The following is a 26,576-nucleotide window of genomic DNA, read 5'->3' as shown; positions in this document are numbered from 1 at the left end:
AGTTAAAGACAATGAGAGATTCTTAAAAACAGTAAGAGAAAATCAGTTAGTTACCTACAAGGGAGCTCCCATATGACTGTCAGCTGATTTCTCAACAGAAACTTTGTAGGCCAGTGGGGGACTGGCAAGAAATATTCAAAGTGATGAATAGCAAGACCTACAACCAAGATTACTCTATACAGAAAAGCTATCATTTAGAATGGAAGGTCAGGTAAAGAGCTCGCTAGACAAGGAAAAGCTAAAGGAATTCATCACCACCGAACCAGTATTACATGAAACGTTAAAGGGTCTTCTTTAGAGGTAGGAAAAAATAAAATAAAAAATATGCACAATAAAATGGCAATTGAATCTAAAAATAAAAATAAGTGAACTAGCCAAATAGAAACAAACTCATAAATACAGAGAACATTTTGATAGTAGCCAGATGGGAGGGGTTTTGAGGAGATGAGTAAAAAAGGTGAAGGAATTTAGAAGTACAAATTAATAGTTACAGAATCATCACGGGAGTGTAAAGTAAAGCATAGAGAATATAATCGATAATATTCTAATAACTATGGGTGTCAGATGAGTATGAGATTTATCAGGATGATCACTTAGTAAGTTTTATAATGCCTAATCACTGGGGTGTACACCTGAAACTAATATAATATTGTATGTCAACTATAATTGAAAAAAGATTTTAATGATTTTTAAAATGTCCATTCTACCCAAAGTAGATTCAATGTAATCCCTATCAAAATAGCAATGGTGTATTTCGTAGAACTAGAATAAATATTCCAAAAATTTGTATGAACCACAAAAGACCCCGAATAGTAACAACCATCTTGAGAAAGAAGAACAAAGTTGGAAGTACTTGATATCAAACTATACTAGTTTGATATCAAGGCCATAGTAGTTAAAACAGCATGGTTCTGGCAATAAAAGCAGTCCTATAGGTCAATGGAACAGAATGAAGATCCCAGATATAAACTCATGCTTATATGGTCAATTAATATTTGACAAAGGTGGTAAGAACATATAATGGGATAAACAGTCTATTCAATAAATGGTATTGGAAATTTAGACAGATACATACAAAAAATGAAATTATATCACATTCTTACACCAAGAATAAACTCGAATTATATCACCTTCTTATAACAAGAATAAACTCAAAATGGATTAGTAACTTAAATGTAAGACTCGAAACCATAAAAATCCTAGAAGGATAATAGGCAGTAAACTCTCTGAAATTTCTCTCAGTAATATTTTTTCTGATAGATCTCCTCAGGCAAGGGAAACAAAAGGAAAAAAAATACAAATTGGGACTACATCAAACTAAAAAGACTTTGCCCAGCAAATAAAATCACTTGCAAAATAAAAATATTACCTACTAAATGCGAGAAGATATTCACCAGTGATACATCCAATAAGCAGTCAATATTCAACATTTGTAAAGAACTCATACAGCTCAACTCTAAGAAAACAATCAATCCAACTTAAAAAATGGGAAAGACTTGAATAGACACTTCTCCAAAGAGGACATACAGATAGGCAATAGACATAAGAAAAATACTCAATGTCACTAATTGTCAGAGTATTAAAAATTAAAAGTACAATGCAATATCACCTTACTATATCAGAGTGGCTACCATCAATAAATCAACAAACAAGTGTTTGTGAGGATGTAGAGAAAAGGGAATTCTCTTGCACTGTTGGTGGGAATGCAGTTTGCTGCGGCCACTGTGAAAGACAGTATGGAGGTTCCTCAAAAATTAAAAATGAAAGTGTCTTATAACTCAGAAATTCCACTTCTGGATATATATCTGAAAAAACAACAACACTAATTCAGAAGAATATATGCACCCTGTGTTCATTGCAGTGTTATTCACAATAGTTAAGAAGTGGTGTAAGTGAAATAAATCAGACAGAGCTAACAAATGCCATATGATTTCACTTATACATGGGATCTAAAGAACAAAACAAATAAACAAACAAAACAGAAACAGACTAATAGATACAGAGAACAGACCAATGGTTGCTAGAGGGGAGGAGGGCTAGGCTACTGTGTTAAAAAGGTGAAGGGATCAAGAAGTTCCAATTGGTAATTACAAAATAGTCACAAGGATGTAAATTACAGCATAGGGAATACAGTCAATAATATTATAATAACTATGTATGGTGCCAGGTAGGTACTAGAATTATTGAGGGGATTGCTTCATAAATTAAATAAGTGTCTAACCACTGTGTTGTACATCTGAAACTAATGTAAAATAATATTGAATCAACTGTAATTGAAAAATAAAATTAAAAAGAAAGGAAAGAAATATGAGAGAGGAAAAATAAAAGGAAATCTTGAATGCATAAGAGTGACTTACACATTCCAAAGTAAGTATGAGACATTTTAGGGCACTTTTATTACTGCTAAGTGATAGCAAATAGTTAACTGTGTATGCAACACCATCCGTGGTAAGGGTATCCCACAACAGAAATTCAGTGATACAGTAGAAAGCACATGGATTTAAGTTCTTCATAATTTTCTTAACTCCTTGAGCCTCAATAAAACAGTGATAATAACACACACTTCGCAGCTTTTTTTGTGAATTTTGAAGATGATTCCCACAGATGATTCTATGGCTAAAAGATAATGGGTATATAATAATCACTGATTCCTTCAACCACTGCCATTCCACCTCAGGTGTATCAGTTATCTAATGCTGTGTAACAAATCATCCCAAAACTTAATGGCTTAAAATAACAAGTATCTTCTATTATCTCATGATTTCTATGGATCAGAATTCCAGAGCAGCTTAGCTGGCCAGTTCTCTCTTGTGGTCTCTCATGAGGTTGCAGTCAGATGTTGGCTAGAGCCACAGTCATCAGGAAGTTGGACAGGGCTGAAAGACCCAATCCCACTCATTCACGTGGCTGGTAAGTTGGTACTGGCTGTTAGGAGGAAGCCTCAGTTACTCTTCAAATGGCCCCTTCCTCAGGACCACTCAGATTTCTTCACAATATGGTGGCTGGTTTATGATAAAATGAGACATTTTGGATGACACAAACTGTCACACAAGTTAGCCCTGATTCAGTGTGGTAGGGGCTACACGGGGCATGAATTCCTAATGGAAAGGAATTTTGGGGGGACTGCTATGAGTTCAGTTGTGTCCCTCCAATTTCATACATTGAAGTCATATTCCTCCTCCCTGTGCGCCGCCCCCCCTTCCCCCCCCCCCCCCCCCCAGTTCCTCAGAATGACTATATTTGGAGAGAGGCCCTTAAAAAGGTAACTAAGTTGCTGGATTTCTATACTTGAGGGGTGACGTGCTGGGATTCTTTCAACTGCCAGTGTTGACACAAAAAGAATGAAACTGAATCTCAATTAGGTTCCCAACTAAATGTCATCTACTGACTCATCCGGGATGAATTCATGTGACCGGACCCCTCTGAGTGAGCATGTGAGTGCAGGGAAAGCAGCATTGGTAAAGAAGGATCAAGAGGAAGTTTAGGAAATGTCTTTGAGAGATAGAACTAACATCTTACCTCTGATGACTCCATCTTCCAAAGGAATATTCTTCTTGCCTTCTGAAGAAGTGATGCCAGCTTATGTTTATTGAGGTCTAACGCTACCAGGTCTGATTCTAATTGTGTCACATGTAATCTTCTCAACAAGCCTGAGAAGAAGGCACTGGTACTATCACTTTACAGGTGAGAAATGTGAGGCACAGCAAAGTTAAGTAATCTGTTTAAGGTCACACAGCTTGTAAGAGGAGGTGGTGCTATACCATGTAGAGGGGGGCCTGAGCCAGAATTCTCAACCTCTGTGTTCTGTACTTTTCTAGGACACAATAGCAAGAGTTTGTTGGAACAGGGACAATGTTCTGCATGGCAGTCATCATCCAAGTGCCCCAGGAATGAATGAAGGCAATATTTCCACAAAGACACATGCCATGGATAATTGCAGATGATAAGAAGTGGAGTGTTCTATACTAGATGACCTGTTGCCTTGTAAACATAAACACATAGCCACAAATTAAATGATATTTATTATGCAAAATTCTTTAGTTTCAATCTGCCTCTGAGTTGTAAGAGCAGGCCTAGTATGTCCCTTTGTTTATAATCCTTGTTGTTAGGAGTACTTGTTGAACCCTGTTGGGAAGTGCATCCAAGTGGCAAACAATTATGAACTCCACCAAATGATCATTGAGAAGAATCTCAGCATTCAAAGATTGTTCACATGTGACATCAGCACCCACGGATGCAGGGGTGCTGCTCAACCACCCAGGGATCCAGGACCGTGGAACAGTCCCTCCCAGGCAGAACCAAGCCACCAGCCAGTCCTGCAGGGAGAAAAGAATACAAGGTTTTGGTGCCACAAGTCTATCACCTCTGGGTATTCCTCCTTGTCAACAAAGGGATAATCCTGAAGACCTCATGAAGGTACAAATTAAAGGACTTCATTGGAAATCATAGGCATGCAAGAGCTGTTACTTAGCATTTTTCATGTAATTCCTGAGACCCACACATTAGTTGTTGGTTTACATGATATAAAATCAAATGAGGGATTTTATTTTTTAATTGTTTTATTGGAATTTTTACCCAATTCTTATTGTTTTAAACTTGCTATTACAAATGCCTTTGAGAAAGTATTAGTCAGGGTTCTCCAGAGAAACAGAACCAGTTAAGATAGATATAAATGTCTATGTATCTATAGCTACATCTATATATATATATATATATATATATATATATATATATATAGAGAGAGAGAGAGAGAGAGAGAGAGAGAGAGAGAGAGAGATTGTAGGGACTTGAAAGTCCAAAATCAATAGGTAAGGCCCATAGGCTAAACATATCTGCAGTAGTTGATATTGCAGTTTTGAGTCCAAAGGTAGACTGGAGACAAAATTCCTTCTTCTTCTTGAGATCTCAGTCTTTTCTCTTAAAGCCTTCAACTGATTGGATGAGGCCCACCCACATTATAGAGGATAATTTGCTTTACTCAAAGTCTACTGATTTAAATGTTAATCACATGTAAAAAGAAAAATAGCTTCACAGCAACAATTGGGCACCATGGCCTAGCCAAGTTCATACATAAAATTAACCATCACACTTCCCTCTCAGAATGGCATCTTACCTTTTATTTCCTACCTTTCCACTTCCTGGTGACTTATGACCCTCCCCCCTTCCCCCCCGACCTTGCCTAGCCATCTTTATCTCTATCTTTATCTATAGATCTGCACTGTCAAACACTGTAGCACTAGATACATGTGTCCTCTAAAATATAAATTTTTATAAATTAAAATTAAATGAAATTAAAAATTAAATTCCTCAACATTAGCCATATTCAATTGCTTAATAGTTCAGTGGTTACCATGTAGGACAACACAGAATAGAACATTTACATAATCTCTGAAAGTCCCGTTGTACAGAGTTATTTTAGAAGTTTCTTCACTGTGGCTTTGCCTTCACTATCCAGGCCTCTTTCCTCCTCTAGTGACTCTTAATCTCAGAGTTTCAGGTTTGCAGTTTCTTTGACCATCTGGATAGTCACATAAGTCCTCAATGAGAATGTTTTGAAAAGATATTTTGATGCATTTGTGTAACTGTTGCATAAAAGGCTTATGTGTTAGTCAGGAAAAGTAGTGCCCATTGCTGAAACAAGCAACCCAAAAATATCAGTGACTCAACATAAGGTTTATTTCTTGCCCAAGACACATTCCGGTGCCCTTTTAGTTATCCACTCTACTTCCAGAGCCTCACAGTTCTCCATTGGATCTTCTGAATCTAGCTGGGCAACTAATGAAAAGTGGAGACGAGGATGCAGAATGTTTTGGGGCCAGGCCCGGAAGTGGCTGTATCACTTCTGCTCACATTTCACTGGTGAGACCAGGTCATATAGACCCATCTAACTGCTAGAAAGGATGAGAAATGTATTTCCTCTGAGTGCCAAGTAGGAATATTACACTTCCATTTGATATGGAAGCTAAGAAAGGATACATTTTGGAATTGGAACAAGTCTGTCTGCAAATTCTAGCACTGCTTCTGGCAGCAGGATCTTTAGCCAGTTGCTTAGATGTGTGTACCCTCAAAAGGCTGTCGTGGGGTTTAAAAATGAGGCAATAAATGCTTACACCAGTGTAAATGCTTAGTGGCAGGAGAGGTTACATGCACACATACATGTGACATCACATCCTTTCACCCACCTTCTACTTTTGAGTCATCTCTACTTACAAAGCAAATTTTCCAATAGCATAGGATGCATTGTCTAATATTTCTGCATAGTAATTGCAAAAATGAAATGATTTGCCATGTTTATGTCTGTTACGGGATGAATTGTGTTCCCAATTAATATGTGGAAGTCCCAACTCCCAGTACCTCACAATGTGACCTTATTTGGAAATAGGGTCATTGCAGATGTAATTAGTTAAGATGGAGGAAGATGGGGCCCCAATCCAAAATGGCTGGTGTTCTTATATACAGAGAAATTTGGAGACACACATGCACACAGGGAGAATTCCATGCAGAGACCAAGGTGACATATCCACAAGCCAAGAATGCCCAAGGTTGCTGGCAAACCACCAGAAACAGGGGAGAGGCATGGAACAGATTCTGCTTCAGAGCCCTCAGAAGGAATCAATCCTCTGCCAACACCATGATCTCAAGACTTCTGGCCCCCAGAACTATGACACTAAACATTTCTATTGTTTAAGCACCCAGTTGCAGTACCTTATTATGGCAACCCTCACAAACTACTACAATATCCAAGCAGTTATATACACTGAGTGGCCAGATTATTATGATCTCTGAACGCATAATAATCTGGCCACTCCGTGTATATCCTATATAATAAAAGGCTAATATGCAAATTGTCCCCTCGACCAAGAGTTCGACCAGCAGGGAGGCCGGCCAACTGCCCATGTCCCCTCCCCCTGGCCAGGCTGGCCAGACTCCACCCATGCACGAATTCATGCACCGGGCCTCTAATACACACACACACACACACACACACACACACACACACTGAGTAGCCAGATTATTATGCGTTCAGAGATCATAATAATCTGGCCACTCAGTGTATACAGGCTCATATATACAAGCTTTAATTTAAAAATTGCATGGTATTTACATTTTAAAATGTAAAATTATAATGTCAACATATTTTTAAAACCAATTTTTCATTTATTGAGCCAACTGTTTTTGAGCTGCAAAAACAGCAATTTCATATGGTTTACTTTAAGATCCTTATGACTACAGTGTTTTCCTTGCTGTTGTTTAATGGGGCTATTAAGGACCCATCTTTTAAACTAGAGTCATTAATAATACATAGATTACCCGCTGTGTGACCTTGGTCAAGTTTCTTACCTGTCCTGATCCTTTTTCCTGTCTAGAAAAGAGTGTGAGGCTAGATTTCTTCCTAACTTCCAGCTAAGACATTTTGTGGCCTATTGGAACACTTGCCAATCTAGGCAGAGTTGATGTCCTGCAAACCAGGTAGTTCAAAGCAGAGCTGTGTATTGTAATCAGCTCTGCTAATATGAAGGGATTTAGGAACAATATTACAAAAGAGTACTCTAGCAAATTAAATATTCCAAGTGAAGAGCTCCACATTTATTAAAAGTCTGTTACCATTTAGAATGCATAATTTTAGCATAAGTATTCTAGAAATATTCACTTAGTTTGCTATGTGTTATTGTTAATAAAGGGGGTCCTGCATCTAGATTTTTCAAATGTCATTAATAAATCAACCATACAATCCAAATTATAATTATTTTGAATTAGCTATTTATTGTTAAATTATATTTAATTTTAGACATTCCTAAAATAGCTTAATAAAAATTTGGGATGCTAAATGATTGCCTCATCTCCTTTGTGTATTTGTGGAAAATAATTAGTTACGTTAATTGTTTGGGGGATTTTTATTATCCTCTAAAAACTATTCTGGATGAGGGTAGACCTAAAACAGAATCCTAAAAGCATGCTTTTTTTTGCCCTCCACCCCTTCCAGGGTTGTAGTAAAATGTTGTTTGCACTAAAATCAATAAGGTAAACCTTGTATACTACCATGGGGTCAATTTGGTATAATGCTTTGATATAACAACTAAATAAAAATAACATCAGTAGTTATTAAATCCTGGACAAAAGGGTTCCTACCTGGCTTCTTATATGTTACAGATTCTGTTCTGGCCCTTATCTGGCCATGCCACTTCAGGTAAGGCAAGGTGGCCCCAGGGCCAGGGACTATGCTTGCGTGGAGCTTACCTCCCTCCTTACACACACATTCCAGGAACCCACCACCCTGATCCTTTTCCATGTCTAGAAAAGTGTGAGGCTAGATTGGACCCAGCCCCCATCCTCGGGGGAGTGAGGGGGAGGGGCGAGATCCAGGGAGGCTTTCTGACTTGGTGTTCAGAAAAGGGCTCCGCTTGGAGGTCTAGCACCTCTCCTGTGAGAATTTTGAAGGGTTAGGGGGAAGGAAGATGCCTGCTTCTGGACGGAGAGGCCTTGGCCCACACCGCAGCCAGCTTCTCCACCAGCAGGCAGCCTCAGCTCACGGGCTCTGAGTCGGCCTGCGTCTGCCCCGCCCCTCCACGGCGCCCCGCCCCGCCCCGCCCCTCCACGGCGCCCCGCCCCCTGCGCGGCTCTGGGGCACGGTGTTTACCCGCGGTGCATGGTGGGGCCGTTGCCTCGGAAAACCCGGGTGGCCCGAGGCGGACGGAAGCGAGAGCAGCGGCGGAGGCGGCAGCATGCTCCCGGCCTCCTCACCGCCCTGGCCCCTGGCGAGCCTGGAACACTACGAGAGGCTGGGCCGCCTCCAGCTCGAGCTGCGGGACAGGTACGGCCTATCGGAGCGTGGGGGGGACTCGGCCAGCTCCGTGGGTCAGCTGGTGCCTACCCCCTGTTTCTTACCCCTCTCCCGCCCGCGGTTCCCTGGGCCAGGGTCTGCACGCGACGCCCCCACGCTCCGGTGACGCCTGGAGGACAACTTTGGCCAGAGAGCCCTCACTTATGGGAGGCCTGCCGCGGCGGGATGCTGCAGTGAGAGTGCGAGTTCTCCTGCCCGTCATTCCGATCCAGCCTTGTCAATGTCTCCAGTCCCATCCACACGCCTCCTCCCCAGTCTCTCTTCAGAGTGTCATCCACCCCTGCAGCGCGCTGCAGCAAAGATGACAGGTCCAGGAACACGTGTGCGTGTGTGTGTGTGTGTGTGTGTGTGTGTGTGTGTGTGAGAGAGAGAGAGAGAGAGAGAGAGAGAGAGACTGACTGACTGACTGACTTTGGGGGATAAGATACCCAGCGCAAGGATGAAATTTCCATCGAGAGAAGTGCAGCTTCCAGAGGGTCCAAGAAACCTTGATTAATAACTTGATTAAGACATGAAAGATGAGAACCACAGAAAACAAGATCTAAGCACATAAGAGAGAAAATTATAAAGTAATTTACTTTAAATAATCACATCAAAGATAAGTTGTTGGAACTATTATTTAGCTCCTAAATTAATTGAAACTAGAAATCTCATTAGTTAAAAAGAAAATAGATTTTTGGATCTAATGATAACACGTTTAATGAGTGTTAAAAGTTACAAAATCATTTAGTTAAGAGGAGAGCTGTGTGTGTGTGTGTGTGTGTGTGTGTGTGTGTCCTAAAATGACAACAGTTACATGTCAGGTAAAGGCAAAAGTGGTTTTTGAAAGGAATTATATTTATCTTATGCTAGCTTTGATTCTTGTCAAATATTTATAGAGCATCTACCATAGACCTTCTTAATTGTCCTAATCATATTTTACCTCTTAATCTTTTTCTACATCCTCTTTTCTTTCTGACATGCCACTAATCACCCACCCCAGTGACCTCTTCATCTCCAACTTTTAAAAAGTCACTTCCTGAAGTTCATCCCCTGCACCAAGTACTGACAACCCATTCCCTAACTTATGTGACCTCAGATTCTTATAGCACTCTAGATAACGGCTTTAAGTGACTTGCTCCCTGCCTAGACTGAGAATTCCAGGAGGACAGCAATTCTATCTAGCTGGATCTTTAGCTTGTGATAGAGTACCTGACACGAAGAAGGGGCTTGATAAATATTTGCTGAATGAAAGGAAGGGATGCCAAAGTCAGCCAGCTAGTGTCCAGGAGTTATGAATGTCTTGGATAGAACCCAGTAGCCACACATTGAGACCAAATAATGACCATTTTCCAGGTAACCAGGAAAAGTGGACAGTGTGATATTTCAAAGATGGTATTAAAGTGTCTGCACATACCTGATAATTAAGAGATAATTAAGAGATGAGATGTTGCTCTGTAAATTAGTGCTTTTTGACTCGGTTCTTTTAAAGAGTTGCTAAGTTACTCCAGGCCTTTAGTTATGTGTATCTCTTAGCCCAAGTTCTTTTTACTCTTTATTTTTATTGATTTTTAGAGAGATAGGAATGGAGAGAGAGAGAGAGAGAGAGAGAAAGAAAGAGAAAGAAAGAGAAACATCAATGAGAGAGAAGCATTAATCAGCTGCCTCCTGCATGTGACTGGGAATTGAACTGGTGACCTCTTGGTTCATAGGTTGACGCTCCAGCACTAAGCCACACCAGCTGGGCTTAGCCCAAGTTCTAATTTCAAACTGTTACTGGTTCAAATGACATTCTTTTTGAACTAATTGTGAGTTCTCCTTTTTTGCTTCCTCTGCTAGAACACCTGGCTCTTTATAGTCCTTGAAGTATAACTATGTCATTATTATTGCTCACTTTATGTTTCACATTAAATACTTAACTATTTAGCAAGGTGAGGCTGTTGAAATTATGTAACGAATTTGAGTCAAATTGTATAACCTATTCATGGTTCTGGATTTGGAGGTTTATTTTTAAGTCAGTACAATCCTGTTTCTGCATATTCATTTTTTATTTTAAAAGACTGTAACTAGCTCTAACACATAGTTAATAAATACAGAGGCAAATAACTTTGGATTCAGAGAAAACTCCAGTAGAACCGTGGAAACCTGGCTTCTAGTCCATGAACAGTTGTGTCACCTTGAGTAGGTCATTTCCCTTCTTTGAACTTTAGTTCTTCACTAGAAATGAGGAGCCTTGATTAATATATAAAGCAAGGCCACGGGTTTTCTTTTTGCCTCACTAGAGTAAAGAGCCTAGGAGTGCAAGAGTTGAAAAGTGTAGTTTTGCAGAGCAAACTGAATATCATTGCTTTCTATTTGAGTGTTTGAATGCCCTTCCCCATCCCCCCCTTTTTTTTTAACCAATCCCAGCGATCAAAAGGACCATTGTCTCTTAAAACTCAAGTAATTTTAAAGGCTGCAATCCTGGATATTCTCAGCTGCTTTATAAAAATTTCCTAGGAGTACAAGATAAAAAAAACTTGAACTTGTCCTTTCTCGGCCCTCTTTGACGTAGGTCATTGCAATGTTAGCTGGTCCAATAATGGGCTTTTCCCTTGTAACTGGTGTATTTGTAACTCAAATTATCCTAGCTGTAATCACACATAGATGCAATTTTATATTCTGAAATTGCTCCTTTTTGTATACAGTGTTTTCTCTGCACTGTGGTAAAAGTCAATCATCGAATCTGAAAGAGCCTAGTGAAGTGACTTGTTACAGTGTGTATAGTGCTGCAAGCATGGTAGAAACATATAAGTGGAATTGACTCTTGCAATTATATAAAAACGTCCCTTTAAGAGGCCCATTAACCAGACCCAGTTTTTTCAATGCCATTATTGATTCAGGGTGAGATATCATAATAGTTCAGAAATTGACACTGAGATATTCGTTGAGTGAAGCTGAAGATGGTATTGAGACAAACGCAGAATAACTAGTGGCTTAAAAGGAGAAAAGTAAACATGGCTACACTTTAAGGACTGCCCAGCTGTGTAAAACTTAAAAAGTTTCGGGGTGGGGATGCAGGTGACTGAAACCACGGACTATGGGTACCCATCCCAGGGCTGGATGTTTCAAAGATACTGAAATAAAGATTTAACATGTAAAAATTGCAAGAGGATCCTCCAATACACCTTTCTCTGGCTTTTTATTGGTTTTAAGTCTTAAATTTAAAACATATATGAAAGACAGCATTCAGAGGTGGTGGGGCGTGGGTGAGGAGGCTAGAAACTGGGCCTGGGTTGGAGAATTGATGAGATTATAATCATTTTGCCTGAAATAGGAGGCCAAGAGGTGTTTGATTGTGGCTTTTCAGTGTATGAAGTGTCACGATAGAGAACAAGTATGGCCGGCAGATGTCTGTATTGTAAATCATGAGAAAGGAGAAACCTACTAAGAAGGGCTACTAGTGACTAAGTGGGCTCAAACCAAAACAACAACAACAAAAACAGAGCCTAGCAGCTGTTTCTACATAGGGACCTCTTATGCAAACTGCCCTTCAGAGAGAGACCTGCACTAAACTGCCTGCTTGTGAACTGAACTGCCTGCCTGTACTGTGTTCCTGCTAGCTGAGCCAGCCCTTACAAAGGAGTCTCTGGAATCCTATTTTAACCGGTAGGACTGAGGCTTTCCCCATCCAGTCAGAGCTGTGCAGCTCCAACCAACCAGAGCAGCTCTATTTTGACCAATCAGGACAGTGCCTTTTGGACCAATCAAACTGAAGATTTGGTGTGCTCATTTGCATGAGAATGGACCAATTAGGGATCAGAAGTGGGGACTTCTGTCTACATTAGCCAGGTTCCTTCTGAGTTCCTTTGAGAGCTCATTTGCCCTTTCTACCCAAGGCTGTTTCCCTGGCTGAGGTGAAACACCAAAGATGTCTAGTCTGGCAGGAGCAGAGTGGATCAGACAGTAGAAGAGCAGAACAGAGCTGTGTTTCCTGAGAGGGGCTGGTTCCAGGGCTGCTTCACAGCCAGGCTGTATCACAATTGAGCTGTTTTGCACTGAAGAAAGTTTCCTTCTTTGCCACTCCAAAGAGGAATTCCTGTTGGTGTTGAATTGGCCCAAATGACCAGTATCTACAGAAGGTTAAGCAGGAACAAAGTTGTTCATGATTAACATTCATTATTAAAAAGAACTAGTTGCCCAGCCGATGTGGCTCAGTGGTTGAGCATGGACCTATGAACCAGGAGGTCACAGTTCGATTCTGGGTCAGGACACATGCCAGGATTGTGGGCTTAATCTCCAGTAGGGGTTGTGCAAGAGACAGACAATCAATGATTCTCTCTCATCATTGATGTTTCTATCCCTCTCCCTTCCTCTCTGAAATCAATAAAAAAAATAAATAAAAAGAGCCCTAACTGGTTTGGCTCAGTGGATAGAGTGTCGGCCTGCGGACTGAAGGGTCCCAGGTTCGATTCCGGTCAAGGGCATGTACCTTGGTTGCGGGCACATCCCCAGTAGGGGGTGTGCAGGAGGCAGCTAATTGATGTTTCTCTCTCATCAATGTTTCTAACTCTCTCTCCCTCTCCCTTCCTCTCTGTAAAAAATCAATAAAATACATTTTTTTAAAAATTAAAATAAAATAAAAAATTTGTTGCTTGGGAGCTGATGGATTTCCAGTCTGTGGTCCTGTTTCACTAGAAGTCATAGGTGAATTTTAAAAATTATACTAAAGTTCAAGTTTACAGAAGAGTTGGAAAGTAGGACAACGACCTCTAATATTCCCCTCACCTAGGTTCCTCAACTCAACATTTTATTACATTTTCTTTTTCTCTATCTACTTACCTATCTAAAATTATTAGTCTTTTCTGAATAATTTTAGAATTATAAGTATGATGCCCCAGCTGTGAACCCTTGTTGTGTTTGGTTGCCATGCCTCTGTAGTCTCTGCCAGTCTGGAACTGTTCCTCAGTCTTTCCCTGTTTTTCATGTTCCTGAGAGTTTCACAGAGTACAACTTTCATTCCAGAGGGTGATCCTCCAACTGGGTCCACTTGATGTTTCTTCATGACCAGTCTGGTCATATTTTCTTGCAGGAACACCACAGATATGAAGCATGACACCAAGGGCACCAGGCCATAGATGCATTTAAGGACCTCTTTGTCCTTGTAATTTAATGACAAATTGCTTACACTGTCCAGTCATTCATTCTTCATTAATTGCAATTATACCATATTTCCTTCATTTCTCTTCTAAGTTCAGTCTTATTATGTAAAAACCTATGAGAAACTATTCGTTTTAAAATTGTGTTTCTAGCCCTAGCTGGCTTGGCTCAGTGGATAGAGCGTTGGCCTGTGGACTGAGGGTCCCAGGTTTGATTCTGATTAGGGCACATGTCCCGGTTGTGGGCTCGATCCCCAGTAGGGGGCATGCAGGAGGCAGCCAGTCAATGATTCTCTCTCATCATTGATGTTTCTCTCTCTCCCTCCCTCTCTGAAATCAATAAAAATATTTTTTTCAAAATTGTGTTTTTATAAGTTTTTCCTTTTAATCTTTTTTTTTTTTTTAACATAGGCATACCCCCAACTAAGGAATAGGTTATATTCCCCAAGCAAAGATTAGGTGTTTGGATTTTATATACCATTTTCCATTAAAAGAATTTCAGTTAAATTGTGCTAAACAATGAAATTTACTTAACCTATCATGTAGCTAACAGAGTAAATTTGGGGCTTTTTTTTTTTTTTTAAGGAAAAGTTATCTGAAAGAAAAACAAACGAATTATGAGCTCATAAATGGGATGTGGGCTCAGCCCCTTTCCTTCAAGAGAACAACCTGAGCTCACCTTCTATTGGACTCCTTGTCTTTGATTCCCAGTATTTTTTATAGTATTTTCCTCTCAGACATTATATGATTTCTCTTTCGGCCTTTAGTTAATGTTAACTTAGATTAGCAATGGGACCTCAATTAGACGAGATTGAAGCTGGGACTTTGGTGGTGGTCATGCGGAGCCCTCTGTGGTTAAACCTCCCAAGGGCTCTTTTGAGGACTGGGATGGCTTCCCATTCAGCAGTTTTACCCCTTAGTTCCTTGGTTTTGGCTGCTGCCCTCTCCAGTTTCCCCCTCTTCTTGCCCAGGCTGGGTGTGCAGGGTTAAGTTTTCTCCTCGCTTATTTCCAGCACTGACCTGAACATCAAGGCTAAGTCTTTACTGGTGGTTGCTCCAGGGAATAGCAGTTAATGCCAAATCATGTTGATGTCACAAAGTTATAAAAAGAAATTCCCCCAAATTTGAAGTAATAGTGTTAGGTGACCTGGTCTTCACTAAATGTCAGTGAGGCCAGGTTTATTTTTCAGAGACCTATTCCTAACTCGGACACTTGGCTCTGCCCAAGCTTGATTGGTTGGGAGCAGAGCAAGCCACCAGTCTAGTTCAAGGTGGATTTGTGGAAGCATCATGTCCAGTCCTGATGTGCCCCCATCTCAGAGATATCTGGCCATATTACATCTTACGTATTTGTATGTTTATTGTCTGTCCTTCCCTCTAGAACAGTGATGGCGAACCTATGACACGCGTGTCAGCACTGACACGCGTAGCCATTTCTGATGACACGCGGCCGCATGCCGAGGATGAAACATTTGCTGCTCCTGAGAATGAAACATTTGCGACTAGAGTCTTGGAGTTAGTTTTTTCCTCAAAGTGACACACTACCCGAGTTATGCTCAGTTTTTTGGCGAAGTTTGACACACCAAGCTCAAAAGGTTGCCCATCACTGCTCTAGCATGTCAGCTGCCTGATGACAGGGTTCTTGGTTGCTTTGTTCACCATGTGAGTCTCTAGGCTTAGAACTTACTTATTGCCTGGCTCATCATGGTACTCAAGAAATACTTGTTGAGTGAATGAACCTGGTTCCCAGCCTTTTCTTACAGCATTCCCCACTTACTTTGAGAAGCTTGTTCTTTCTGCTTTGTGTTAGTGTCCTCTTTGCTTTTTTGACATCCCTGGTGACTGCTAAGTAATTTTATGTCTTGAGTTTCAAATACAGCTATCATTTTCTGCTTCTTAGAGAGACCAAAGAAGCACTCTCACAAAAGTGTGATTTCAAAGGCGATCATATTCTAAGTTGAATAGCCTATTACTTATCAGTATAATTATTTATAAAATATTTCTTTCTGTACTACAGTGAAAAGAAGAGATTGGACCTGGAAAAGAAACTTTATGAATATAGTCAGTCTGATATATACAGGTAAGATATGACAGTGGTAACAGTTTTTAAGCCACTTTGCATATGTTAATTAAAATTTAACCCTAATTATGTTGTAAATCCCAAAGTTGCAGTACTTTTACCCTTCTCTAATTTTTAATATGTAATAGTTTCAAGTAAACACTGCAATTTAATGGCTATCAAATGTAAGAATAAATTTGATAAAAATTAGCATAAGAAAATATTTTTTTTCATTATTTGGAGTCTATTTTGCTTAACTAGCTTAAGAATTAGACACATTATAGTCTGCTATCTTTGTGTTAACAATTTACCCATTAAATCTGTGTAATAATTAAGGCATAATTAATATAGCTGACCTTTCAACAAACTCTTTTAGGCAGGGTTACATAGTGTCCCATTTGTTCCCAGATATATGACAATGAATGTTAAAGTTATTATGAACAATAAATAATATACATCCTTTTTAGGTTACTTACTCTAATATTGAGAGCAAACTTTTACTTTTAATTCTATATTATGGAAATTGAACTTCATCCTTAAGCCAAATGTATACAGACATAACCAATGGACACACAATGGCCAGTATTACTTATGAAAAATTTCTGGCTATGATAGTACTAAGTTTGGAATTTATCCATATCATAATGAGTGAAAAATGAAAACATCTAGAAGAGAGAGAAGAGCCTACAAGATGATAGAAGAAATAGCAGTGTTGTGGATGCCCTTTCTGATTGTTGTTTCTGGTTTCTTGGGATATAGTCCTAGAAGTGGGATTACTGGGTCAAATGGGAGTTCCATTTTTAACTTTTTGAGGAAACTCCATACTGTCTTCCACAGTAGCTGCACCTGTCTGCATTCCCACCAGCAGTGCACGAGGGTTCCTTTTTCTCCACATCCTCACCAGCACTTGTTGATTTGTTGATGATAGCCATTCTGACAGGTGTGAGATGGTATCTCATTGTTGTTTTGATTTGCATCTCTCGGATGATTAGTGACTTTGGGCATGTTTTCATGTGTCTCTCGGCCTTCTGTATGTCCTCTTTCAAAAAGTGTCTATTTAGGTCCTTTGCCCATTTTTTGATTGGATTGTTTATCTTCCTTTTGTTAAGTTGCATGAGTTCTCTGTAAATTTTGGAGATTAAACCCTTATCTGAAATATCATTGGCAAATATGTTCTCCCATGCAGTGAACTTTCTTGTTGTTTTTGTTGATGGTTTCTTTTGCTGTGCAGAAGCTTTTTATTTTGATGTAGTCCCATTTGTTTATTTTCTCCTTAGTCTCCATTGCCTAGCAGCTGTGTCAGTAAAGATATTGCTACGACATATGTCTGCTATTTTGCTGCCTATGGAGTCTTGTAGGATTTTTATGGTTTCCCGTATTACATTTAAGTCCTTTAGCCATTTTGAGTTTGTTTTTGTATGGTGTAAGTTGGTGATCTAGTTTCATTTTTTTGCATGTATCTGTCCAGTTTTCCCAACACCATTTATTGAAGAGACTATCTTGACTCCATTGGATGCTCTTGGCTCCTTTGTCAAATATTAATTGAGCATAATGGCTTGGGTCGATTTCTAGGTTCTCTGTTCTGTTCCATTGGTCTATATGTCTGTTCTTGTGCTAGTACCAGGCAGTTTTGAGAACCGTTGCTTGGTAATATAGCTTGATATCTGGTATTGTGATCCCTCCAACTTTCTTCTTCTTTCTCAGGATTCCTGTGGCTATTCAAGGTCTTTTTTTATTCCAGATGAATTTTTGAAGAATTTGTTCTTGATCTTTGAAGTATGCTGTTGGTATTTTAATGGGGATTGCATTGAATCTGTAGATTGCTTTGGGTAGTATGGACTTTTTAATGATGTTGATTTTACCAATCAATGAACATGGTATGTTCTTCCATTTGTTTATGTCTATCTCTATCTCTTTTTTCAATGTCCTGTACTTTTCCAAGTACAGGTCTTTTAGCTCCTTAGTTAAGTTTATTCCTAGGTATCTTAATTTTTTTTGGTGCAATGGTAAATAGGATTGTTTTTTTCGTTACTTATCTCATTTTTTGTTTTCCCTGTTGACCCTCGCTGAGTGGCTTTCATATTCAGAGCACTGAATGTATGAATGATTGCGTGGATGGATGGATTACTTACTTACGTAGTCATCTTTGAAGGTTAATGTAGGGGCAGGAATGAAATTAGACTTTGATGGAGAAGGCATGGTTACTATTGTACCTATTCCCAGCAAATTCACTAAGCACCTGCGTGTGAAAGACGGTACTACCTCATTACTGTTGCTTATGTTGAAAATGGCAGACATGGGTAGCAGTAAAACCACTCTTAAGTTTTTGTTCATAAGGAAAAATGGGGACAGCCAACTAAGATCAAATCACAGAATTATTAGCACAATAAAGAAATTATTGAAAATTACTGGCCCTGGCCGATTTGGCTCAGTGGATAGAGCATCCGCCTGCGGACTGGGGAATCCCGGGTTCGATTCCGGCCAAGGGCACGTGCCTGGGTTGCGGGCTTGATCCCTAGTGGGAGATGTGCGGGAGGCAGCCGATCAATGATTCTCTCTCATCATTGATGTTTCTATCTCTCTCTCCCTCTCCCTTCCTCTCTAAAATCAATAAAAATATTTTTTAAAAAAGAAAATTATTGGCTTAAGGGTAGAGATTTAAGATCTGTTGAAGATTAATTTTTAATATTTTTAGCATCTTTGCAAATCTGTTTTTGAGGGTGAACATTTTTGTGGTTTTTCAACTTATTTTTGCTTGATAGAATACCATTGAATAATTATTGAAACAACAACACAAATGCTACTGGTATTTTTATGATTTATGTACTTGTGAGAAAAAAAAGAGCCAGAGACATCAATGTTGGTTCTGTGAGTGGGCTGCACATTCTGAATCCTTTGATACTACACTTTGGATGAGTCCCTAAAGGTTTTTTCACATTTTGAGTAGAGTTACAGTCTATAAGTTATTATAAACTTCTATATAATAAAGAGCTAATATGCTAATTATACCGAACAGCAGTACGACTGTCCGGACAATATTCCGGACGAAGCCAGGGCTGCGAGGGCCGGCCAAGCCTGTGAACAGCTGCGAGGGCCGAACCCCTTGCACGAATTTCGTGCATCGGGCCTCTAGTACTTTAATAATATAGTATGTTGTCGCCATTTCGAACAAAATTTTAAAATTATATCTAATGAGAGCTTTTTATTTTAAATTTCAAACTTTCTTAATGTTTATGGGTTGTGGTTTATAGTTTGATTTCCATAGAGCAGGTAGTTTTGAGATTGTCGTTTAAAAGAATTCTAATGGGCTTTTCCTCTGAACTTGGCCACATAGATACCACTCTTAGAATCACATTTATTTCTTAGGAAGAAATTCATATAAATCTTTACTGTGTGAATGTTATAATATGGTCTTATATATATTTCTCAGGAGAGTTATGCCTAAATGTGATACCTCAGTGATGTTGCATTAATTTTCTCTTTCTAAAAATGCATATGCATTCTGTCTTTTAGGTTTCAGTGTTTGGGGGAAATAATATAGCATACACTGTCTCACTAACAGTTTTGTTAAAGAAAATTCTCCTAAACTAATAAATATTAACTTGGTGCCGACTGTTGCAAGAAATATTTCATTTCAGTGAAGCAGTTTATGATTTAGTCCTCAGAAATGGACTAGGAGACATAAAATGTTTCTTCCCCAGTTTCACTTTGTGTATTCCACAAGTTTGTGCTAAATAAGTGTATGTTATGTTTTCTCCACCAAAAATAGAATGCAATAAACATCTTCAAATTCAATTTCTTAAAAAAGAAAGTTCTCTTTAAATAGTCAGATTCTGACTTTGTTGTTTAAAAAATCTGCTTTTATTTTTCTAGAGTTAAACTGAAGTATGTAAAACTAAAGAAATACCTGAAGGAAATATGTGAATCAGAAAAGATGGCTCATACTCGAAACCAAGAATATTTAAAGCAGTCTCAGTATATCCAAGCTCACATTGGACACTTTACCACCACAAGTACAGAGAAGCTTCAAGAACTAAAGGTGACATCTTGTTTTGTACTATGTTTTTTTCTAAAATCCTTTTTTGCTAAAATCAGAAATAATGAACACTACATTTCAGATAAGTGGCAGTCACAATGTTCAGTTCAACTATACTCTAAAAGATTGTCAATTTTCTTTATGAATTATCACGTGGCCAGATTTTCATCAGAGCACTTGAAGTTGCATTTTCTCAGATTCCTACTTTAGTTGAGGAATTAATGGAATATCTATACTCTGTCGTGCTATATGGATTAACTTAAAACAGGCACATATATCACTAGCCACTACCTGGCACATGGTATTTGTTGGACTCATGGTTGAATTTGAGCAGCATTAGAGTTCCCTCTGAATGTCTTTTTTTTCTATGGCCCTCTGTTCTGGTCAGGCAGTGTGTTGAGGGAAGACTGAGGGGATAGAACTGGCCCTGAGGAGTTTGCCTTCATGCTCCTTGTTGTGTGCCCCAGAGCAACTGCTCTTAGCAGCCCTTTCTGATTCTGGTGTCCCATTCCCTTAAGGTGCTTTGCAACTTTCTGCTCTACAAATTATGCCAAGTGTGAAGGGCGAGGCCTTTTTTCTCACCATTTGGGTTGGTCAGGAGTTGTTGCCCAAGTTAACCCACTGAATGCTGGTTATAGGAGAAGTGGCTTCAGTACTTCCCTTTCTTTTGTTTCCTCTAGCACTTTTCTCCCCAGCCTTTTATTGTAAAAATTTCAAGTACACACAAAAAATTAAAAGAATTGTCCTAATAAACATTCATGCTGCAGTCTAAATGTATTCCTCCCAAATTCATTTGTTGAAATCCTAACCATCCAAAGTGATGGTATCAGTAGCCGAGGCCTTTGAGATGTGCTTTAAGTCATACGAGTGGAACTCTTATAAATGGGATTAATGCCTTCTAAAGAGGCTTCAGAGAGCTCCCAGCCCCTTCCACCATGTGAGGACACAGTGAGAAGGCGCTGGCTGGGAACCAGGGAGGGCCCTCAGCAGAAGGTGGCCGTGCTAGTGCCTTGATCTTGGACTTCTCAGCCTCCAGAACTGTGAACAACATTTCTGTTGTGTGTAATCCACCAGTCAGGGGTGTTTTGTTATAGCAGCCCGAATGGACTAAAACAACTTCTATACTCTCTACCTACATGCAGTACTTTTAAATATTTTTCCATACTTGCTTTGTGTGTGTGTGTGTTGTGTGTGTGTGTGTGTGTGTGTGTGTGTGTGTGTGTGTAGTTTTGAAAGTATGCTGCAGACACAATGACAGTTCTCCCCTAATGGACATTCTCCTATATAATCATAATACCATTGATTATCACATCAAGAAAATTAATAATTCCATAATATCACTTAATATCCAGTTGATACTTAAATTTCCCCAGTTCCAGACCAGGAGCCAACCATGGTTCACACATTACTTTGGTTATTGTGGGTTTTTTTTTTTCCATAACACTGGCTTTTGAAGAAGGGCAGGCTTGTAGAATGACTCACATTCTGAATTTAACTGGTTATTTCTTTGAGGTATCATTTAGCTAGTATATGTGTATTACATGCCGTTGAGTAACTGCAACCCCACATTATGAGTGAGTGATGTCCATGGTGTCCGGTCCTCAAAAGCCGTTCTTAGCTCCTACAGACTCATGTCTGTGGTTTCCTTTAAAGAGTTAATCCATCTCATATCTGGTCTTTCTCTTTTCTTGCTGCCTTCTATGTTTTCCAGCATTATTGTCTTTTCCAGAGAACCTACCTGTTCATGAAGTAAATAAACTTGTATAGCATCTCCCATATTTCCTGTAAACTAGAAACTCAGTCTAGACCAGCACTGCCTACTAGAACTTTCTGTAGTGATAAAAATGTTCTCTATATAATGATGCTGTCCAATACAGTAGCCACTAGCCATACCTGGCCATTTAATATTACTTAAAATGTGACGCTCAGGACTGAATTTTTAATTAATCAGTCATAGCTGAGGTTATATTCTTCTGCATCCCATCAGGAGACTAATCATCCATGATATCAGGTGGTTCTACCTGAGTGAGACTGACATTGATGCCTTGGTTAAGATGCCAATCTCTAGCTCTCTCTATTGTATGGTACTTATTTTCCTCTGTAAATTAGTAAATACATATATGGGGTGATGGTTTGACATCATGGGAATATCTTATTCCTCAACTGCCTTTTAACTTAGTGATTTTAGGATCTATTAACGATGCCTGAATCAGTCATAAGGGATGTTTTGCAATGGTGATTTTCTAATTTTATCTTCTACTTCTATAACTATTGATTTCTTGTTATAACCAAATGTGAGAGGGAGAAATTTGAAGGGAAGAATTATCCTTTTCAATATTATCAATATTTTTATATTGAGAGCATCTGTTGTATAAAATAGAATATGTAAAAGAACATGCATATAATGCACAACTAAAGAATGACAGTAAAGGGGACCATCTTAAAGAAAGAATAATACATTGTATTTATAGAAATATGTAAAGCTTTATTCGTAAACAATGAATATATAGATTTTACTTTTTGCATTTTGGATAAGGCATGCCTTTTTAAAAAAAATAAGATCTGATAGCATAAAAGAGCAGATCGTGTAGCTACAGTTCGGAGAGATGTTGAGTTCCATGGAGAACTGTATTTTGGCAGTCACCGAAGTCCACATGCTTTATGTGTGCTCATGAAACCAGGCAGTGACACCACTTAGCTTAGCAAGCTGTAGGCAGAGTTTTAGGGTAGAGGATGTTTGTCTCTGGCATCTTCCTATTTCTTTCTAGCTCTTCCTTTTGTGCCACTGTTGAGTAGAGGCCTTAGGTATGCTAGAACTTGTCTCCTCTTAATCCTGCCCACACAAGTATCAGATCTTTATCGCCTTTGCTGACTGACCTCATATAAGTTTCAGTAAGAAGTTGTTCTGATTAGCGCGTTTACAGTGTATTGCCCACATACCTCAACATGCCACTGATAGGGTATTTCCCCTTGAATATAGTTCATGCACATGAACTTTTAATTAACTAGTAGAATTTCTGAAAGTGAAACAAAATGAAGCAGTGTGAACCGGTTTGGCTCAGTGGATGGAACGTCGGCCTGTGGACTCAAGGGTCCCGGGTTCTATTCCGGTCAAGGGCATGTACCTTGGTTGCGGGCACATCCCCGGTAGGGGGTGTGCAGGAGGCAGCTGATTGATGTTTCTATCTCATTGATGTTTCTGGCTATCTCTCCCTCTCCCTTTCTTTCTGTAAAAAATCAATAAAAAAATATATTTTTAAAAATGAAGCAGTGTGGGAGAAGTGGGGATTTTGCCCAAATTATTTAAAGTGAATTTCTCCCTCTTTGTAAGACTGGGCCCACTTTATTATACAATGGTAAATTTTTTAAATGGACTAAAAGCTTTAAAAAAAACCACATTTCAGCTGATTTTATGAATTATGCTACTTTATTTTGGGGGCCTGTAATAATTTTCAGAGCTTTTTAAGTCTTTCAAGTAGTTTTGAAAATAAAGGGCTGTGACTACCAGTATACTGCCACTTGTCAGATGGATAAAGAGGCTGAATAAACTCAGTTCCAGAATGTAAGTAGTAGTATTAGTAATGCTGTGAAGACTGTGTCCTTCCCTCGCTTTTTGTCCCCCTGCTCCCCACAGTGGCAACTTTTATAGAAGGACCCAAATTGGTCCTTAGAGCAGTTTCCTTGGGTGCCCCTTGCCATTGCCTGAGATTGGGTCCGCCCCAATGTTTACCCTGAGAGGGGGGTTTAAATGTAAGTGGAAACTTTGGGAAGTGCAAAGGATGTCAGTGGCAAGTAGGGAAGTGAGTCAGGGCAGCGCAGGTAACCGGAACAGGGCACATTATTAAGCCAACCACTGCAGTTGGCACCTGGAGCTTAATACCTCAGGGAAACTGGCAAGTGGTTCAAAGCATTTGGGGTATGCATACATTGGCTTCCAAGTGTCATTGATTGAGGACTGATGGGGGACGAGTTCAGATAATGGAGAATTAACCATGTCCTCCTGTGGGCAGAGCAGCCTCCCCAGTTTCTGAGGAAACTTGGGCAAGAGAGAAGGATTCTGGGACTTTGGGTCCAGGGACCTGCATGGAGCATTGCCAGCATCTGCTTTAGCCTTCCACATTCCAGTGCCAGGCATGGGCAGACATATCAGAGCACTCAGGGAAGGTCCCCAAGCATGGAGGTCATCACCTGGTTATGTCTCTCCTCTGCCTAAAATCGTTGAGTGCCCCTTTTCAAGACAAAGACCAGAGGCTGGTCTCTGCCTGCGTACCAACCCATAGCTTCAGTCTCCCGACACACACACACATATTCTGTGTCTGTCTCTCCCACACAAATGCAGACACATGCACATTTCTGTCCCCAACATTCCCCTTCTACCATCTCTCCATCCCCATCTTTTTCTCCTATCTCTTGCCCTTTCCCCTATTCCTGTCTCCCTCTCTTCCCAATGCCCACCCACCTTCCATTCCTGTTTTCTCCATATTCCCCATCTATTTCTCTCTATATCTACTACCCCAATGTCTTCCCATTGTTTCTCTCTATTTTTAACTCCCACACAGGTGTGCACACATTCTTTTACACATACTCATTCACTTATACACACCCATAGAATTTTAAAGATGCTGAACAGTCTGCATTTCCTTGAAAGTACCACATTATCTCCTATATCCTTCAACTAGAAGGCCTCTCTCCCTCTATCCTGTATTAAGTCTGTGTCATAATTATCTCAGTAAGCACTACCTTCATGGTATTATAATTTATCATGCGTCTGTTCTTTCAGCTCACTATGAGCTCCATGTCATCATTTTAGTACCCAGAGTGTGGCACATAATAAGCACTCAGTAAGCATTGGGGCTCCCTACTTGATTGAAAATTAATTCTTCTATGTTTGTTGTTGTGTTCTTTTATGGACCATGGACAACTACATAAGAACTAATGTATTTTTTTCACTGGTCTTTGGAACTGTATAGTAATGTTCAGTTATAATATTGAATAGATATTTAAGATAAAATTTGAGGAGAACAAATCTTTTGAGCTCTCATTCAATTACTGCTAAGCATTGTGACAGCCCTCTAGGCAGAGCATGACCTTCAGCTTCCGGAAGGACAAAGTCTATAGGAAATCCCATTTTTTAGCTGCCAAAGTGTCTTGCCCATTAATATGAACTAGTTGAATAAATAAATGTTTCTCCATATCTTTTGGTTTAGCATCTAAGAGGAAGCCCGAAAAAAATAGAAGATATTCACGTGAGAATCAAGTCAGACAATTTATGTAACTCTCTGTACCCATTCTTCAAGTCTAATATGAGGAGGTCAGGACAAGCTGATCCTAAATGTCTATTCAGTTTTGTAACTGTGGATTACTGTACAATTCCAAAGACCAATGGGAAAAAAATTATGAAAAAAAAGGTAATAGTGGTAGCACTTTCATCCAAGTAGTAATATGATGAGGAAATATTGAAGGAATGTGAGTGAAAATACAGAAGAAGGAAACATAATGGAAAAGGGGTGTGTTGTTGTAAGAATAAAAAGATATCCCAGAGATCTGAAAGATCTGCCAGAACCTTCTTCTTCTCTTCCCATGACTGAAGAGCATCGTCAACAGGTTTCATTAATTGAACAGAAGTGCAGAGTAAGGAAGTGAATAGAAAGGTCCTCCTAAATTTAGGTGGGCAGCACCAAGCCCAGTGCTGTGAAGCAATACAGTAACAGAACAAGTTACCTGATGGGTTAATTCAATGCTCTTGGGTTTATTAAAACAGATTTCTCCCAGGGGAGTTAGGGGATGTGGGGATTATCCTTAGAGAAGCTCTGGACCAGCAGATGCTCCCAGGTCATGGGTAGTTTGGCCCCTGAAGCAGCGGATCTGGCTATGAAGGATCTAGGCCACGTGGCAAGAAGAGAACAGGGTCAGGAGTCTGCACTGGAGAGAAAGGATGCAGTTAAGCCCTGATGTATTGTGGAAATAGGAGAAACATATGAGATCTGATCAGAGAAGAAATAGGTAATAAAACATGAAAGATGCATACAGACACACATGCTCTGCTATTTTATTAGATATTTTTTTAGCTGTGAAAGTCTTGGAAAGATTCACCTATACAGTGTTTTCCAAACTGAAAAAAAAAAAAAAAAGCACAACTTTTAAACATAGTAGAACTCTTTGTTTAAATGCAGATAAAAGAGAAAGTAGAACTAGGGGGGCTTATTGCCCCTGCAGAGCATGTTTGAAAACCCCTGCTCTCCAGTGTTCAGGGGGTAGATTGGATGGGACAAGTATCATATATATAAATACAAGGCAAAGAAAAAGAGTAGAGCAGTTTTAAGTGGAAATCTATGGTCGTAGGTGATGCAGAGTTCCAGTTTGTATCAATTACCAATTTGTCATAGTAACATTTTTTTCAAATATGTTGTACAGTATTTGTTTGAATCATTAATTTAGAAAAGTACCTATAGTTTATAGTTCAGTAAATTTTTCAGATTCATTGAGAACGATCTAAGTTGGACTCTTTAAGATACTTTCCTT

General features: G+C 39.5%; 1 protein-coding gene across 2 annotated transcripts in view; it reads left to right on the top strand.

The window, feature by feature from the left end:
- Window positions 1–8,629: 8,629 nt before the first annotated feature.
- KIZ (kizuna centrosomal protein) overlaps window positions 8,630–26,576 on the top strand; it is a 126,161-nt gene continuing 108,214 nt past the window's right edge. For both annotated transcript variants that reach the window (XM_079784392.1, XM_079784391.1), the window contains exons 1-3: window positions 8,630–8,812; window positions 15,977–16,039; window positions 19,892–20,057. In XM_079784392.1, the coding sequence (XP_079640518.1) occupies window positions 8,724–8,812; window positions 15,977–16,039; window positions 19,892–20,057 (318 nt within the window). In that variant the 5' untranslated portion in view covers window positions 8,630–8,723. The remainder of the gene's footprint in view (window positions 8,813–15,976; window positions 16,040–19,891; window positions 20,058–26,576) is intronic.

Source organism: Cnephaeus nilssonii, assembly GCF_951640355.1.
Source record: "Cnephaeus nilssonii genome assembly, chromosome: 11".
NCBI classification, from domain to species: domain Eukaryota; kingdom Metazoa; phylum Chordata; class Mammalia; order Chiroptera; family Vespertilionidae; genus Cnephaeus; species Cnephaeus nilssonii.
This window is presented reverse-complemented; position numbering and strand designations above follow the sequence as displayed.